Source organism: Delphinapterus leucas, chromosome 3, assembly GCF_059928025.1.
Source record: "Delphinapterus leucas isolate spDelLeu-1000000601 "Yukka" chromosome 3, BTC_Dleu_Yukka2, whole genome shotgun sequence".
Classification (NCBI taxonomy): domain Eukaryota; kingdom Metazoa; phylum Chordata; class Mammalia; order Artiodactyla; family Monodontidae; genus Delphinapterus; species Delphinapterus leucas.
The window spans coordinates 77967019-77983664 of record NC_143131.1 but is presented as its reverse complement, the minus strand read 5'-3'; the positions used below and the strand labels follow the sequence as shown (position 1 = coordinate 77983664).

The 16646-nt window shown below is 38.5% G+C and overlaps 1 protein-coding gene across 15 annotated transcripts in view; it reads left to right on the top strand.

Moving 5' to 3' along the window:
- Positions 1-4632: 4632 nt before the first annotated feature.
- MCTP1 (multiple C2 and transmembrane domain containing 1) overlaps positions 4633-16646 on the top strand; it is a 357505-nt gene continuing 345491 nt past the window's right edge. For 3 of the 15 annotated variants that reach the window (XR_016392454.1, XM_089908372.1, XM_089908382.1), the window contains exon 1: positions 4633-5004. Coding sequence is in view for 14 of the 15 variants with exons in the window: in XM_089908372.1 (XP_089764498.1) it covers positions 4948-5004 (57 nt within the window). In the remaining variant the exon portion in view is untranslated. The remainder of the gene's footprint in view (positions 5005-16646) is intronic. The other 12 variants (XM_089908379.1, XM_089908370.1, XM_089908381.1 and 9 more) reach the window with 11 other exon arrangements.

The window sequence follows — 16646 nt, the reverse complement described above, 5'->3', positions numbered from 1 at the left end:
ATAATAATTAGATAAGACGCTCAACTTCAGTAGTAATCAGGGAAACCATAATTAAAACACTGAGATACTATACCAGTCACAAACAAATGGCAAAAATGTCAGAGTCTGGAATATCAGTACTGTGGGTATTGTTTCTAGGAATCTAGTGCAAGGAAGACTCTCATACACTGCTGGTTGAATTGTAAATTAGTCTAATTATGTTGGGATGCAGTTTGGCAATTTCCAGTAAAGGTGCAGCTGTGTATATCCTTTAACCCTACAATTCTATCCCCTGTTACTCACCTTTAGAGAAATTCTTGCACATGTACAAGAATTAGGGTAGTTTAATAATAGCAATAAATTAAAGACAACCTAAGTTTACCAACAGGGCAATGGATGCATGGATTGGGATGCTATATAGCAGTTGAAAAGAATAAACATGAAACCTCAAGGTAATGCTATGCAAAAAAAAAAAAAAAACCCAAAGCATCTATATACCGTGATACCATTTTATGAAGCTTAAAACATGCAAATCAGTGTCTTGTTTATGGATAAACACATATTTAATAAAATATAAAAAGTTGTATGGGGATGATGAAAGATAATCCTATAGAGTGTTTACCTTAAGAGGGAATGGAAGGAGATAGAATAGGCAGGGGCATATGGTGGCTTCCATTGTATCTGTTATGTTTTATTTCTTCCAGGAAATCTGAAGCAAGTTTGGCATAATGTTAAGATTTTCATTGGAGGCAAGGATAATGGAAGGAGAAGGTCATCAGACTCTGTAGGAGGTTTAAGTTACCAGGATAAATGGGCTTTGAGAATAAAATAGAGCAGTACTCACTGTTAACAAACACATCAGTGTGTCAGCCCTGTGTAAATTCCAATTCTGCTCAGCTTTACTAAGCATCAAAAGGGCCCTGACTCCTGTCTCACACTCTGAGCATCTTTAGCTGTGTGATTTTTAAGGAGGGAATACTGTGGAAATCTAGGGCAATATAAAAGCAGGAGGTGGTACCTAAGATAATGTGAAGATTTCTGAGGACTAGATCAAGCCAAAAAAACCAATAAAGGTTTAGATTTTATGTTAATTAGGAAAGCAGTTGTGCCCAGTTCAGAGACCAGAAGCCTTTCAGTGAGCTGATAATAGGCCAGTTTATTTACTGTGATCCAAGACTATCTAAATTAATATAAAGATTATTATTATAAATATTTGGCTGTTGATATGTTGACAGTTGAATAAATCCAAGCTGTATTTTTATGAAGTCAATAAAAGTGCTTTCAGGAGGCCAAGAGAAAAAAAAAATCAAAGACTTTAGCCAATCTTAGAAGGTGCAGTGGAGATTTCTCTTGTAGCTTGCTGTCTGTTCCTATCTGTCTCTCTCCTGTCTTTGTCTCTCTCAACATATCTTTTAGCCAGACTGAAAAAGTAGGCAATACATAAATTTGGGCTGGTAAAGAATGGGGTAGAGAAGAGCACTTTCATTTCTGTTACATTGTTTTAAAGAAATAACAAGAGTAGTCCACTCAGAGTGAGAATGATGTAGTACGATGAGAAATATAAAATATCAAGTTGTTATTTATTTATTTATTTATTTATTTTCTGTATGCGGGCCTCTCACTGTTGTGGCCTCTCCCGTTGTGGAGCACAGGCTCCGGAAGCGCAGGCTCAGCGGCCATGGCTCACGGGCCCAGCCGCTCCGCGGCATGTGGGATCTTCTCGGACCGGGGCACGAACCCGTGTCCCCTGCATCGGCAGGCGGACTCTCAACCACTGGGCCACCAGGGAAGCCCCTGCATAAATCTCATAAAATGAAAATGAATTCGTGTACTCCTTAGGTAATCTGAAAAGAACAGGGGACACGGGTTCGTGCCCCGGTCCGAGAAGATCCCACATGCCGCGGAGCGGCTGGGCCCGTGAGCCATGGCCGCTGAGCCTGCGCTTCCGGAGCCTGTGCTCCACAACGGGAGAGGCCACAACAGTGAGAGGCCCGCGTACCACAAGTCTACAAATAAAAAATGTTGTAGATTTATGCAATAGGCAATAAACTAAGGAAAATGATTGGCTCTCTCCTTGTCCCCCATCACCCTCTTATTTCGAATCTCTTTCCCAGACATAACCACTTGTCCACAGTTGGTGTGCACTCATCCAGGTCCTTTTCTATGACTTTGTATATAAAAATTCATGTACCCAGAACTGGGATAATGTATTTTTCTGCAACATGTTATTTCCATGTAATGTCTTTTAGGGAGCTTTGCGTGTCAGTGCATCTAGATAGCCTGTGTTTTTATTAGCTACATAATACTCCTTAGTATAGATAACTCAGAGTTATCTATACTAAGAGTTATTTATTTAACTCTTCCATTGTGCATGGCCCATTGCAAAGTTTCCAGTTTTTTACTATTATAAAAAACTCTGCAGTGAATATTCTAGTACATCCATCATTACAGCAGAGGGCAGATGTGACTTACTGAATGGCCAGATCTAGGAACTACAGTAGTGTTGTCCAGAATCTGCCTTTCTCATCTTCGACTTTGGCTTTTTCTTGGTTGGCCTCATTTTCAGACAACCTCACTTCATGTGGTAGCAAATATGTCAAACAGCAGTTCCAGACTTACATTCTACAAACGTTACAGCCTCTCTCCCAACGTCAGCAAAAGTGTAAGGGTTGCCTCTCACTGGACCAGCTTGGGTCATGTGCCCATCCTTGACCCTATCACTGCAGCGCTGTGGATAGTTTACACTGGTCGGTCAGGCCTGGGTCACATGCCCACTTCTGGGGCTAGGTCAGCATGATGTAAACCACATGGATTGAGAGGGAGGGAGGAATAGGTGATTTGCTAGATAAAAATCAGGATTATGATACTAGTAGAAGGAGGAGGCACGTTGCTGCTCAGGCAAATATATAATTGTCACTACAAACGTCTTATAGATAATATTTTATGTTTTTGTGAGTAGCAGATAAATAGATTTACTAATGGTATCTAGATTTATGTCATAAGGACCAAAGGATTCTTATAAGTATCTTTCAAAATCTTTGCTAGAGTAATGAAACAAGTATATTGTTTCTATATAATATTGTGTGTGAAAAGAAAGCATGTTATAGATTGAGGATCATTAACATTATGAAAAAGAGATAGTTTTTCAATTTAGGAAAGTGTTACCCAATATATTTGCTAAATATTCAGTGACAGTGATAGATTGTATCAACAACATGATAGATACTTGGTCTTAAATCACATTTCTTAATATTCTACTATTTGCCAATCCATAATACAAATTCTGTATTTTATTTATTCATTTATTAAACAATGTTTATTAAATTTTGCTATGGACTGATCACCATGCCAGGGGCTGGGGATGAAATACTGACCACAACAAGATCCCTGCCCTCAGGTTTCTTACCTTCTTGTTAGGGCCCACAGACTATAAATAAGTAAACAAACAAATAAAGAAGAAAATTCCAGTCTGTGAAGGAAATGTAAAGGATCATGAGATGCAAAGTAATTGGGGAAGGTCGTTTCAGGTAAGGTGGTAAGGGAAGCCTTCTCTGAAGAGAGAGCATTTGAACTACAGCTGAGGACTAAGAATGAACCCAAAACTCTAGACCTATGCTGAAGCAATATGGTAGCCACTAGCCATGTATTGGCCATTGAGTACTCAAATGTAGCTAGTTCAAATTAAAATGTAGTATAAATGTAAAATACACATTAGCTTTCCAAGGCTAGTACAAAAATTATAAAATATTTAATTAATTTTATATTGATTCTAGGTTGAAATGATAATATTTTAGATATATTAGGATAAACATTATTAAAATTAGGTTTACATGTTTCTTTTCCCTCTTTTAATGTGATGACTAAAATGTTTAAAATTACATATGTGGCTCACCTTATATTTCTACTGAACAGTCCTGGTCTAGATGGTTTCAGAGTATTTGCTATGAATGACATGTGTGTTTTCATTTTTTTGTCCTTGCTGTTGGTGATGGCAACTGAATTTATGTAGTAGATTTTTCTCCAAGGGTCTATGTCTATAATGTTTATTGACTGAGGTGTGCAAACATAATAATTCAATGTGTGATTAAGCTTAGTGCAGCTCAGAGTTAAGAGCTATTGGGAGGTGGGAAAAGCACAGAAAATTGCCGCAGTTACTAGAGGAGTTGTGTCATTAGTCATGTTTCTTTAGAAATGTTCACGAAACAGATAAAGGAAAGCTCTGAGTTGGAGAGGTAGGTAGAGCTCGCATCACACGGTAATGACAGCGTAGGACAGGATTTCTGTGGGAATCAGCGACAGCAAACCACGAAGATCTATTTCCATTCTCTACTTAGTGAAGAAGATTCTATTGTGTTTTGTGGAATTGCTACTTCTTGCATGTTAAAATAGAGTTTTATCCTACACTGTGTTTGCACTGATGGAACATTAGTGACTTTAGTGTGCCTCTTTTTGTATCTCTGTCAGAGGGATGTTGGCAAGTTCACACACATTTAATAGCATTATACTGATTCACTGTGGAGAGCAAGCAGGGTAGTTTTTCTTTGTGCCAGGCTATTATTCGAATTTCCATTTGCGACTTGTGCCACAGGGAAGAAGTTGACTAAAAATGCACATATGATTTAGCGGGTGAAAATTTTCAGTTTTAGTTTGTAAACATTTGAGACCCCCAAATGTGATGTTTGTTACGCAATCTAAGTTTTATGAGGGGAAACTGTGTCCCTACTGATTTGAGAGAGAGTTGAGTCATATCCTGTGAATGTGAAGCAACCGTGTTTAAACATCACGGGTTCCTCTTACTTTCATTCTAAGTCGCTGCCGTTCAGAGCAGCAAGTGCTATCTGCGAAGAGGCTGCTACTAGCCCTTGGAGGAGAACAGCCTCTCTTGCCGGGATTCAGTAAAGAAAGCCAAGTCTGAAGATGCAGTTCTGTCACTGGAGTGAAAGATGTTTTGTTTGTTTCTAATCAACTATGCTATATAGCTGCAAGCTGAAAAGTGTCTGTAATTTGCCAGTTATTTATAATAAGGTAAGTGTTATATTTTGGTTCACTCATTGTATTGTGGCAGCCTTGAATTAATGTGGCAGTTGTAGTATGTGATCATGCCTCAGAAAATGCCTTCTCACAGGGTCTTGACAGCGGCTTTGAGATTCTCATGCAAATAATTTTAAATGTATGGTACAATCCATTTGTGAGATACTTATTAGATTGATATTGCTTGTATGATAGTTTTTAATGAAAAATATAGTGCCTGAGATGTGGAAAGATTATAGTAGCTTTGTGTTGTTTTAGTTGTTTTTTTCTTAAGGATTAAGTTGTACCAGAATTATTTTTTTCTTTTTGCTACTCTATTGTCTTGGTTAAAGGTGAAACGTGAATGCATAAAATTCATACGATTATCTTGGATTTTTATTCTAAATAATCATAGCTCAACAACTATGTTTCTCCATTACAAAAAAAGTCTTAGTAATTTTTAGAAAAAGTTGAAAGTTGAAAAGTAGCACCTCTTGCTTAGGCTTTTTATTTTAAGTGAAAGGCCATCATATTTTTAAACTTTGGCTCTGTTTGTTTCAAAATGTGTATGAGTTTGTCACAAGTCCATTTCCTCAGTTTTTGTTGGTGACACATATACGTTGTATGGATGGAGAAATCTGTGGATAGAGATGTGAACAAGAGGTTTGCTTTTCAAATTCTCGAAGCTTGCTGCAGAAAGGTTGGGGTGGAAGACAGGAATGTTGTCTTGGTTTTTATTGATTAAAGAAATGACATCAAATCAGAGCTAAAGGTGTGTCTGGTGTCACATCACTTTGGACAATCATATTTAAGTCCTTTGAGTTCTTTTGAGGTAGAAAAGGTTAATTTGATTGTGAGAGCTATAGCTGTGAATTTGTGAGACGTTGCTGAATTGAGGGGTTTTGTATGTTTAAGGACAGTTGGCATTACGATACTTTTTTTTAATTGAACCACTATCATGCTTAGAGATCGTTTCATTTCTATTCAAAATTATGCCCACTACAAAATTGCTAGATTCTAACTACAGCTTGGAGATTATTTTCCATTAGATATATACTCAATAACTCAAGTTTTACAAAGGTTAAAGGGAAGGCATGTAGTTTTCCTCTTCTGTGAAGGGGAAGTTAAACTTAGTTCAACTTCCAAACATATTTGAAGGCAATATTCTGAATTAGAAGAGAAAAACTTTAAAGAAAATGACTTAGCACTTTGAGAGCCTTTGGGACCTTGCATAGTGAAAAGGCACGTATCCCAAAAGATGAGAATACGAGATGTTATGAATAGAATATCCTGATGCTTGATATGTATAAAACTCTGCTGAGTTAAGTATTCTGCCTGAGACTTTTTTCTTATGCTGTATGTGGATTATTAAATGTCAATAAAAAGATAGAATGTAATACATCTACATCAAGACAAAAGCATATCTTATTGCAGTTTGCACCGTTTCAGATTCTTAAGTATGGATTATAATGGCCATCCAAACTGTTGTTATATACGAAAACTCAGACCGATAAAATGTTGTAAAATCAAGATTTGATAATATGTTCTGTTTCAATTGTAGACTTAATTTTTTATGACATTGTACAGCCAACTGGTAGCTACCTGATTAGATTATTGTTTCTCCTCCTTTCTTTCTGTTTTCCCCATCCTTTGGCTGTTTTCTTGCTTCTTTGCACTTCCAGGAGGAGTGTGGGTAATGGGCAGGGAGAGAGAAGGAAAGTGAGCAGACCAAATAGTGTACTGCTTTTATTTCTCACCTCTCATGGTGGTTTTGATGAGAAATGAGGTCAGGAAGAGGTTAGATATAATGACAAAAATGAGTCTTTTAGATAACCTCTTAGATTTCAGTTATTCAGGAAATTCCTTGACCTCTGAGATGAAGAATAATTGGGAGCTTGGTTGGGACAAGCTTATCTACCTTACAGAATTGTTGCAAAGATGAAATATCACATCTGTTGTAGTATTTTATTAACTGTAAAGTTTGTTTGTTTGTTTATTTATTTATTTTTGGCTGTGTTGGGTCTCTGTTGCTGCGCACGGGCTTTCTAGTTGCAGCGAGCCGGGGCTGCTCTTTGTTGCGGTGCGCGGGCTTCTCGTTGCGGTGGCTTCTCTGGTTGTAGAGCATGAGCTCTAGAGCACGGGCTCAGTAGTTGTGGCTCACGGGTTGCTCTGCGGCATGTGGGATCTTCCCAGACCAGGGCTCGAACCCGTGCCCCCTGCTTTGGCACACGGGTTCTTAACTACTGCGTCACCAGCGAAGCCCTAACTGTAAAGTTTTATACATATTTTTGAGGAATTGTTTTTGTGTCTTCTTGAAGTAAAGGTACTGGCAAGACATCAGAGATACTCAGAATTCCACTCTGGATTCAGAATACTTATTTTTAGTAGTAAGGGTCTCCTTTTTCTCTCTTTTTGTAAACTATTTTACTTGTTAATTTCCAACCTATATAAAAATAGTATGCAAAGGTAAGCTGCAAAAAGAAAAATAAAAACCCAATTTTACCTAAGCCTCAAGTGCTGTTAAAAATTTCAAATAGCTGCAGGAAGCTCTCATCCTCACTCAAAAGATACTTATCAAGTGGCGATTACATTTTATCTTCAACCTAAAATCAACACGCAGTTAGGGGCAGCATCAGCAGAAGCACATAACATGACTTTTTTTTCCTTGTTAAATATGTTTCTTTTAAGTAAGGCTTTGTTTGAAGGGTTCACGATGAGGAACTACAGAGTAGGAAGAAATTATTTTATAAAGTAGTCTTTCTGACTCCTGAAAACTAAATCTTTCTGGATTATGTTTTAGATCTAGGGTCCCTAGTGAATCCTACTGGATATCAAAAGCAGCACACTCACTGGGTAAATACACAGTGATCACTCCCCTACCTACTTCTGAAAATCAGTTATGAGGATCACACAAGACTGTTGTGTGACCGTGCTTGTGAACTCCACAGAGCTTATAAATATCACTATCACCAAGTAAGATATACAGAATTATATATTTGGAAGGGAACTTAGATGTCATCTCATATCTTCTTATTTCACAAAGAAGAGAATTAAGGTCCAGAATGCTTAAGGAAGGTGCTTAACTTCACTCAGCTAGTATCTAAACCTGTATTTTTTTTTCCTTCCAGGTTAGCTAGAAATTGATCAGAAGATTAGCTGTTTCCTACTGTAAAGAGTTTTTTTAAAAGATGAATACTATTTTCAGTATTGATGAACATCCTTATAGGAAACTATATCCCCTGAGAATGTTTCAGAGAAGACATATTGCCCTGTCTACAGGTTTTGTGGGCTGAGAATCCTCATTGGATCTAGTTTAATGGAGCATGGATTTGTGGAGTGATTATCAAACTATAGCATGTGACTCTTGGAGTCTCTTAGCTATTGCCACAGTAGAAGTGTCCAAGCCCTTACTCTGCGGAGTTGAATCATAAGAGTAAATGTGCATAATGAATGGGGGTAGATTTTGTAGTTTTTAAAATTATAGTTAGCATCGTAGATTGTTTTGATGCTTGTTGAAAGTAGTTAGAAAAAAGAGATTCCCCAAAAACTTACCCTTAAAAAGAGATTAGGAAAATTAAAAAAAACAAATTAACTTACAACCATTTCTGTTAGAATTGATCTGGCTATTTTATTTTTTATGGAACACTATTTTTCAGAGAGATGAGATGGGAGAACCATGACCTTTAATAATTATAAAAGTTAATGACATATATCCTACTATACTAATGAACAAATTAAATTCATAAAGAAAATTTTTCTTTAAAGCCTCTTAACACTAAAATTAGAAGGCAGGTAAATTAAAAGGATTTTTGGTGTGTTGGTGGTGTTAATAAGGGTTATATCTTACTCCTAAGAATTCAAAATATGGTTACCATTTCCTTTAATAAAAAATGTAACTCTCGTGAAAGGTATATACCGTATCTTCATTTGCTGTGCTCCAATTTATAGCTTCAATAAATAAGTGAAATTTAACATCATCCTATCTCATGAATAAATTCTAGCCCTGCTTTGTAATAAAATTCATGTTAACTTTGATTCCAAGGACTACATGAATCTGCTTTATAACTATTAGGAGATAAAGGAAAACAGATGAGATAAATAGTTTAAAAACTTTGCTAAATGTAAGTGCAGTGAGATTGTGTGTGGTCTGAGGGACAGAGATCTGGGCTACAGGATGGGTGGTGGGAGAAGCAGTATTTCTTTGTACTCTTGACCCCTCCTGTGGTTTTGGAGCTGACAGGGAAGCCTATGTCTTCTTTTTTGTGTGTGTGGTACGCGGGCCTCTCACTGTTGTGGCCTCTCCCGTTGCGGAGCACAGGCTCCGGACGTGCAGGCTCAGCGGCCATGGCTCACGGGCCCAGCCATGGCTCCGCGGCATGTGGGATCCTCCCAGATCGGGGCACGAACCCGTGTCCCCTGCATCGGCAGGCGGACTCTCAACCACTGTGCCACCAGGGAAGCCCCCCATGTCTTCTTTTGATTTTGTTTTCCAATCTACAAAGTTGAGAAGAGAACTTTTTCGTGCTAGATGACCATCCCACACATCCTGCAGGTACTTTGTAAATATTGGTGAATAACCCTATGAACATCAAGGTGGGTGAAGCACTTTCAACTCAGTTGCAGAGCCCATAGATGTGCCATTGGTATAAGTGCCAAGGCTGGTAATGAATACCCCCTTGAGAGAAACCCAAGTAGGAAAGCTTTGGAAATGGTTTGTTGGGTTTTAATTCCATCTTAATTTAATAGAGGTACTCAAATTAGTCACTTGGTCTCCCTTTACTTGAGTCATTTCACTAGTGGGATGGATTAGTAATAGTTATTCATGACAATTTACAGCATACCCAAATATAACAAACCAGGTTCCAAATCCCTCACTCCATGAGTGTTTCTCTCCAAGATGAAAATAATAATAATGGCTAACATGTAAATCAGATTGTATAATACTGTCTCTTTTAATGAACTGTCTAATTTATTTCTTAAAACTACCTTATGAAATTTGGGCACTATTATTATTGTTCCCTTTTCACAGATGAGGAAGCTGAAGCATAAATTAAGTGACTTATCCCAACATCACACAAATGGTGGTAGAATGATCAGAGTTGAACCTAGGTAGTCAGACTTCAAAGCCAAGATTCTTAACTACATTCCGTGCTGCCCCCAGTTTGAATCCCTTGATCCCAGTAATATGAAGTGACTCCTATAAAGTGCTACAGAGAGGAAAAGAAATATCTTAAGTGTTACTACATTTAACCATCTTCAGGACTCAAACATTCTCATTTGTAGTGAAACCCAGGCCTTTATGAGCCAGAAATAAATGGAACTTATTTGAGAATTCATGTAGAATGAGGCTAGTAATAATGCAAAATGCATCTGGAATGAGCAGACATAACTGAGTTCTCCTAGGTGATCGTAGTCTTTGGTGATGTGAAAAGATTTCCTTTTTTTGAGAGAGAGAGAAACAGCTCTCAATGTACACATAGTCAACAGTCAGTCCTAGGAAAACTTGTGGGAATTTGTATGTTTTGAGGGAGGATTAATGTCATGTCTCCTTTTCTTTGTACACTCCCTAAACATTTCCTGATGAAAGTCATTTGGGGGAAGGAGCACACTGAATGAATGGTAGAAGGATTTTAGGTCTGTTGTGTGACTAGATCCATTTCGATCTGCCTGCTCCAGAGAGTCCACAAATTATGCTTGAAGTTCTTAGGTAATTTTCAAACCTTCTTGTTTCCTTAGGTCTCACAAACAAGAACTTGCTTCACGATGTTTTATACCCTCAGTGCTAGCACAGTGCCTAACACATAGTAGAGCCTCAGTAAGGCTTTCTGGCAAGATGGCTGGATGGACACATGAATGGATGATAGGGATAAACTGGGGCATATCCAGATCTGCTTCGAGTCATGACTCATGTACCTGAGACTGGATTGGGACCAGACTGTTACTGAGCTTGTGGGCACAAGGGAATGAAGTATGAGATGTAAAAGGATTTACCTCAGTTCATCTCATACTTCATCATCTGATGGTTTTCAGTGTGAAACTGACATGCCTATAAGTCATTTTTTGCCACAGACCTTTCCCCCTGTATCATATTAGAGATTCTTTAATTACACTTAGGAACCATAATTGCTTTACTCCCTTGATTCAAAAGCTAAATTAAAGCAGATATATACATATATAATTAATATACATTATACATATGCAGAGAGAGAAATTAAGTAATAAAATTAAAAGGTCAAAATAAATGTGAATACCTAAAATTAATAGGAATTGTCAAAGTTTGACTATTTTAAAATTTATTGTGGGAAACATTAAAAATTCAGAAGAACAATTGAAGCAGCATATCAAAGAAAAGAAAGGTATTTTAAAAATCATTTAAAAATGCTTATTTACAAAAGTAAATTCTTTCCATCTTGGAACAGAAGCTTTGTTTTTCCACAAAATTTCGTTAGAGACCTCAAATAAGAGGCCTGAGAACCAAAGTTTATTTGGCATAATCAGTCAGTTGTAAAGGATGGTTTCCAAAATGAGGATGGTGACTAAGGGCTTGGGTTAGGAAATGCTGTAAATTTTGAGAGAGGGTATTAAGGTGGTTATTGTTTCAAGTTTTCCGGTGGGGGAAAACACAGAGAAAACTGCTCTACAAACATTTGATCAAAAATAAAATATATACAAGTTTTAGACAGTGGGAGCAATCTATTGTGAAATTTACGCATTTGTCCTTGACCCAAAGCAGTCATTAAAAACAAAAGAAAAGAATAAAAGTCCCAATCATCAAAAAATTTTTGGATGGATTTTCTTTTGCCTGGTCCTAAACACAATAACATATGTTCACTGTTCAAGGGTGTTCTATTTTTTGGTGTACAGGTGCCTTGTGTTATTTGAAATGCATTTGATTCCTGTGGCTGTTTTCCTGAGGTGATTTTCCTACCTTAGAAATAGCATGTTCCAAGTCAGCAATCAGTGGAAAGTGTTAACCTGGCCAACAGTAGACCTGCATTCTACGTCATAGAGTCTGGCCCTCAGGTTCAGCATCCCTCAAATGAAGGATTCATCCTGTAGCGCCTCTCGCATTTTCCAAAGACTAGGAATTATTATAGGATAGGATTCTTGTATTATTTTAATTTTTCTTTCCATTTTCAGTTCAGTGGTTGCTGTGAATATTGAAATCAATTCTGAAACTTCCAAGGTTATCTAGCCAAAGTGGCTAGAGAGCTTTTGCTAAGCCCATGCCTGGAGTTTGATAAGTGCTTATGCTATATATAGAGAGAGAGACAGACAGACAGACACACCGCACCACACACACACACACACGGTGAGGTTAGTCAGATAGATAATTAGTTAAATGAATGATGGATGGATGAATGAATATCTCATGGCAAATGTGTATTCTAAATGGGTAAATAGCTACAAAGAATCATCCATACACCAGACATAAGAAGACTTTGTAGCATTATTACCTGTTTTAAATCATTGGTAACTTACATGGTATATTAGTGTTCAAGAGTTTTTGAAAACTATATTGCAGTTCCAAAGATGTTACTACCAGGAAGCCACTGATATCAACAGGAATATGACTTCTTAGGTTGCTTTCAAGAGACAGTATTAAGGTGGTTATTGTTTCAAGTTTTCCAAGGGAGTAAAAAACAGAAAATTTTCCGGTAAAAATATTTGATCAAACACAACTAAATAGGGTCAAAAATATATGCAAGTTTGAGACAACGGAAACAAATCTATTGGAAAAATAGTTTTGTTCTTGGGTCCTACATGGCAGGTGCAAAGAGCAGAGGTCCCATTTGGGTGATATTTATGTAACAGGCACTAATATAATTTTTTTAGAAATCAACTAAGGTCTGAAAACTATATTTGCTGCATTAAAAGACTTTCTTCGTTGTACCCGGACCTCTTCCTCATTGTCTATTATTTTTTGTAAGGTTTCATGAAAGATTGCTATTACATTTTCTATTTTAATTGAAGTTTTTAAATAAAAAAGAAAAAGTTAACTAAAAACTAAACATCAGTTTTATCTAAAAAGTACAGTGTTATTTTATCTAATAAGTCAAATTAGCTCAACATGCTGTACCACCTGTAAAGTTTCTGTGATTCCTTCCTTTACCTGAGCAGCATGTAATTCATATTCACAGACTTTTGGAATTAGAAGGTACCTTAAAATAAACTAGCTCAGCTCCTTTAATTCGCAAATGAAAAATATTCTGGCACAAGCAAATTAAATGACTTTTCCAAGGTTATATACACCCAGCTCCCAACAGAGCCAAGCTGGACCTAGAGTTCTAACATGCAATGCTATAGTCTTTTTACTGTATCAATCAGTGAGAGCATCACTACCTGAATTTAGTATTCAAGTGGTGCATTGGATTTTCACTTCGTATTAAAATTTTAATTGTGCACAGCATAAATCAACTTAAGTTTGTCCTAATTTCCTTTTGGCCACTAAACAGTTTTTATCATATTTTTTTGGAAGGGCATTTTTTTACCCACAGATTCTCCATAGACGCTTTTCCTAACACCTGATAGTTTACCTTGATTCTATTCACTTGGCAATGCAAATGCATTTGTAATTACGGAGACGGGTCCACATTTAACCACTCGTGCACATCTAAAACTGGTTATATTTTCCACCCCCTCCAACTTTCCAGATCCTCAAAATAAATGCATTACATCAAACTGACAGAAAACTCCATAAATGCAAATTATTGTATTGGGAGCAACATACACATCAATTCAAATCATTTAACCAAACAAATGGAAACAATTACTGAACAATGCTCTGTACTAATAACTGTACTTTTGTCATCGAAGTAGTGATGTGCTGCAAGTTCCCTGCCCCATTGCCTTCCTCCGTGGCTCCTTCAGAAGCTGGGCGGCCACACCCAGGCAGCAGCACTCAGGGTGCAGGGTTCTCTGCCTCTCCAGGTGGAAGGTCCCCTTAGGAGATAGCCCAGGTACAGATGGTCTACCCTCTTTCTTTTAGATAAGAACCAGCAAAGACTGTACCTGATTTGGCTTCTTATTTGCAACTGCAGTGGCAAGTGAGGAAGGGAGATTTTTTCCAGTGTGTTCTTTAGAATACTAGTTCTATGAAATCAGCATCCTATAATCAAATAACTTTGGGAAACATGGCATATTTTATTCCATTTTGAATATTCACACTGGATGCAAAAGGCAAACACTTGTACAAGCTTGAAGTGGGGATAGTTTAATATTCTTTAACCCAGTATTTCCCAAATAAATCCGTTTTCAAAATATGACCTATTCAGATTGCGGAACACACTTGGGAAACACAAATTAGACATTTTCCTCACTGACTGTATGTCCTGGAAAGAGGGTGGTTTGGGAAATGTGACTTTGATGTTCCCTTGGGGTCTCTGTCCCTACAAGCCTCTCATAAAATGAGCTCAATACTGAGTGTAAGGATAATTTTGACTTTGAGATTTTTCACCTCATTCAATAATACTGTTCAATAGCACCCAAGATGCTGTTTCTCTGCGCTGGTTGGATCACAAAAGAAGAGCGGCTCAGAGCAGGGAATGATAAACCTCTGAAGTGGGAGATGGAGAAAATTTCACAGAAATGCTCCTTAAGCTGCATCTGGAAGGACGTATTGGCGTTTTCCCGGTGGATAAGAGCACAGGCACAGAGGCTTCCCTCAATGTAAGAGTTCAGGAAACCGTTAAAAAAAAAAAGTGTCTGGAGTCTGAGGTGGAAATGGGCGTGGCTGATGAACCAAGTCAACCCGAGTCAGCTCGTGCATGAAGTTCTTTCACTGCTATGCTGAGAAGCTTGGCCTTCACCTTGTAGGGCAGTGACTCTTCAACCGGATGGTGCATCAGATTCACCAGGAATCTTTTCCAAACTCTGTACCCTATGCCCAAGAGATTCTGGTTCATTAGGTTATGGGTAGAGCTCAAGAATGTAAATTTTGGGAAAAGCACCCAGGTGATTCTAATGTACACTCTAAGCTGATAAACCTTGGGGCATCAAGAAATGGTGTTAAGGAGAGGGATGTTGTAATTGGAATTTTGAAGACTTTGAGGAGGAAGGGTTGAGAGGAATGTTCCCAAAGGCAGGGAAACCATTTGGAGGCTGTTACACCAATCTGAGCAAAAATCAACTAGGAAAACAAAGGCAGTGACGTGGGAGGCGGATGGGGGACCACAGGTCTGGTCCAGATCTGATCCATAGTATTTGGTGGCTGACCAAATAACAGGTGTAAAAAGGAGTGTCTGGGTCCTTGGCTTGATGATGCTGACAACCAGGGCAGGAAACACTGAAGGGGATGCACCTGAGCTCCTGTTCATTCCTCGCTCTTCTTCTTCCACCTACAGCTTTGCTACCGTGTGGCACGTCTAGCTTGCCTCCACCTCATAGCGCTGTCATCTTCTTCCATAACTTTTCAACCATTAGACCTTCTGTGCAACTGAGCACCTCCTTGTTGAAAAGATACCAGAGAAGCCCTGATCTGTTGGGAGAGCCGTCCTAGGACCAGGAGGGCACTTGAGGCATTTTGAGCACGGGAGTAACCATTTGGGAAGATGTACGTGAATGGCGGATCTTTGTAGGAGAATTCACAGAGCACCCTGTACTGTGAATCTAGTTGGGGCTGTGATCAGCCACTTCTCCACTCCATACTCAGTGAGGCTGAGGAAGCAGGGTTGGGTAAATGTGTAGAATAGTCACAAAATGCTTAATAAATAGGTACCCTCAGTCCTAAGTCAAGGGCTCCCAACCAAGCCTCAGCAGCAGAGAGAAGTTAAGCCATGAGTCTGGATGAAGAGAAAACTAATGAAGTGAGGAAGCTGAGATTCTGTTGAACAATCAAAGAATAGCTTTGGCAAGTGCCACGATGTGGACTTCGGCCCCACCTCTGCCCAAGGCTAAAAAGAATTAAGAGGCTCCTGGCGTGGGGCTTGGTGAACTTCCTGAGAAGTTCAGCTGTACAGTATAGCTGGGCCAGTGAAGAAGGTCCTGTGAGCTGTGATGTGAATGCGGGGTATTATGATGAGCTATAACAAGGAGCAGAAAAGGCCAGGCGGCACCAGGCTTGAGAGAGGCTCTCAATACATCCCATGAAAACAGGTGGTAAGTGGAGTCCAGCCTTGGAGCTAGAAGACCTGGGTTCAAATCCAGACCCCACTATATACAGAATATGTGATTTTGAGAACATTATTTGACATCTCTGGCTTAAGTTTCCAACTTCAAAAATGAGAATAAAAATACCTTCTTTGGAATTAGCTAGCGTAGGTTAGATATAGAGTGTAATGTGGGCCCCCTCCTGCTGTCAGTATTCCCACCTGATCAATGCCCGAGCCTTTTCGCAGTGTCATAATTGAAGCACACACTAGTCTAGTGGCCTGTGGAGCAATCAATTCATGTGAGACAGCCTTGGGCAAAAACTGAAAAAGCCTGTACTATGCAAGGTGAATTTGACAGGAGGGTGATCGATTAGAATCTTGTTTACAAGCTCTTGTTTCTATTTCCTCAGCCTTATGTAATTTGTTCAGGATTTAACGGAACTAGGGTTAGAAGGATAGGACTTAATGTACTGCAGAACTGACAGGATGCTTCTTAATACTGATTTTCCTGGAACATAAGAGCAACTAGTCAAACTATGTTTCTAGATGAGGTGAGGGGAAGGGGGT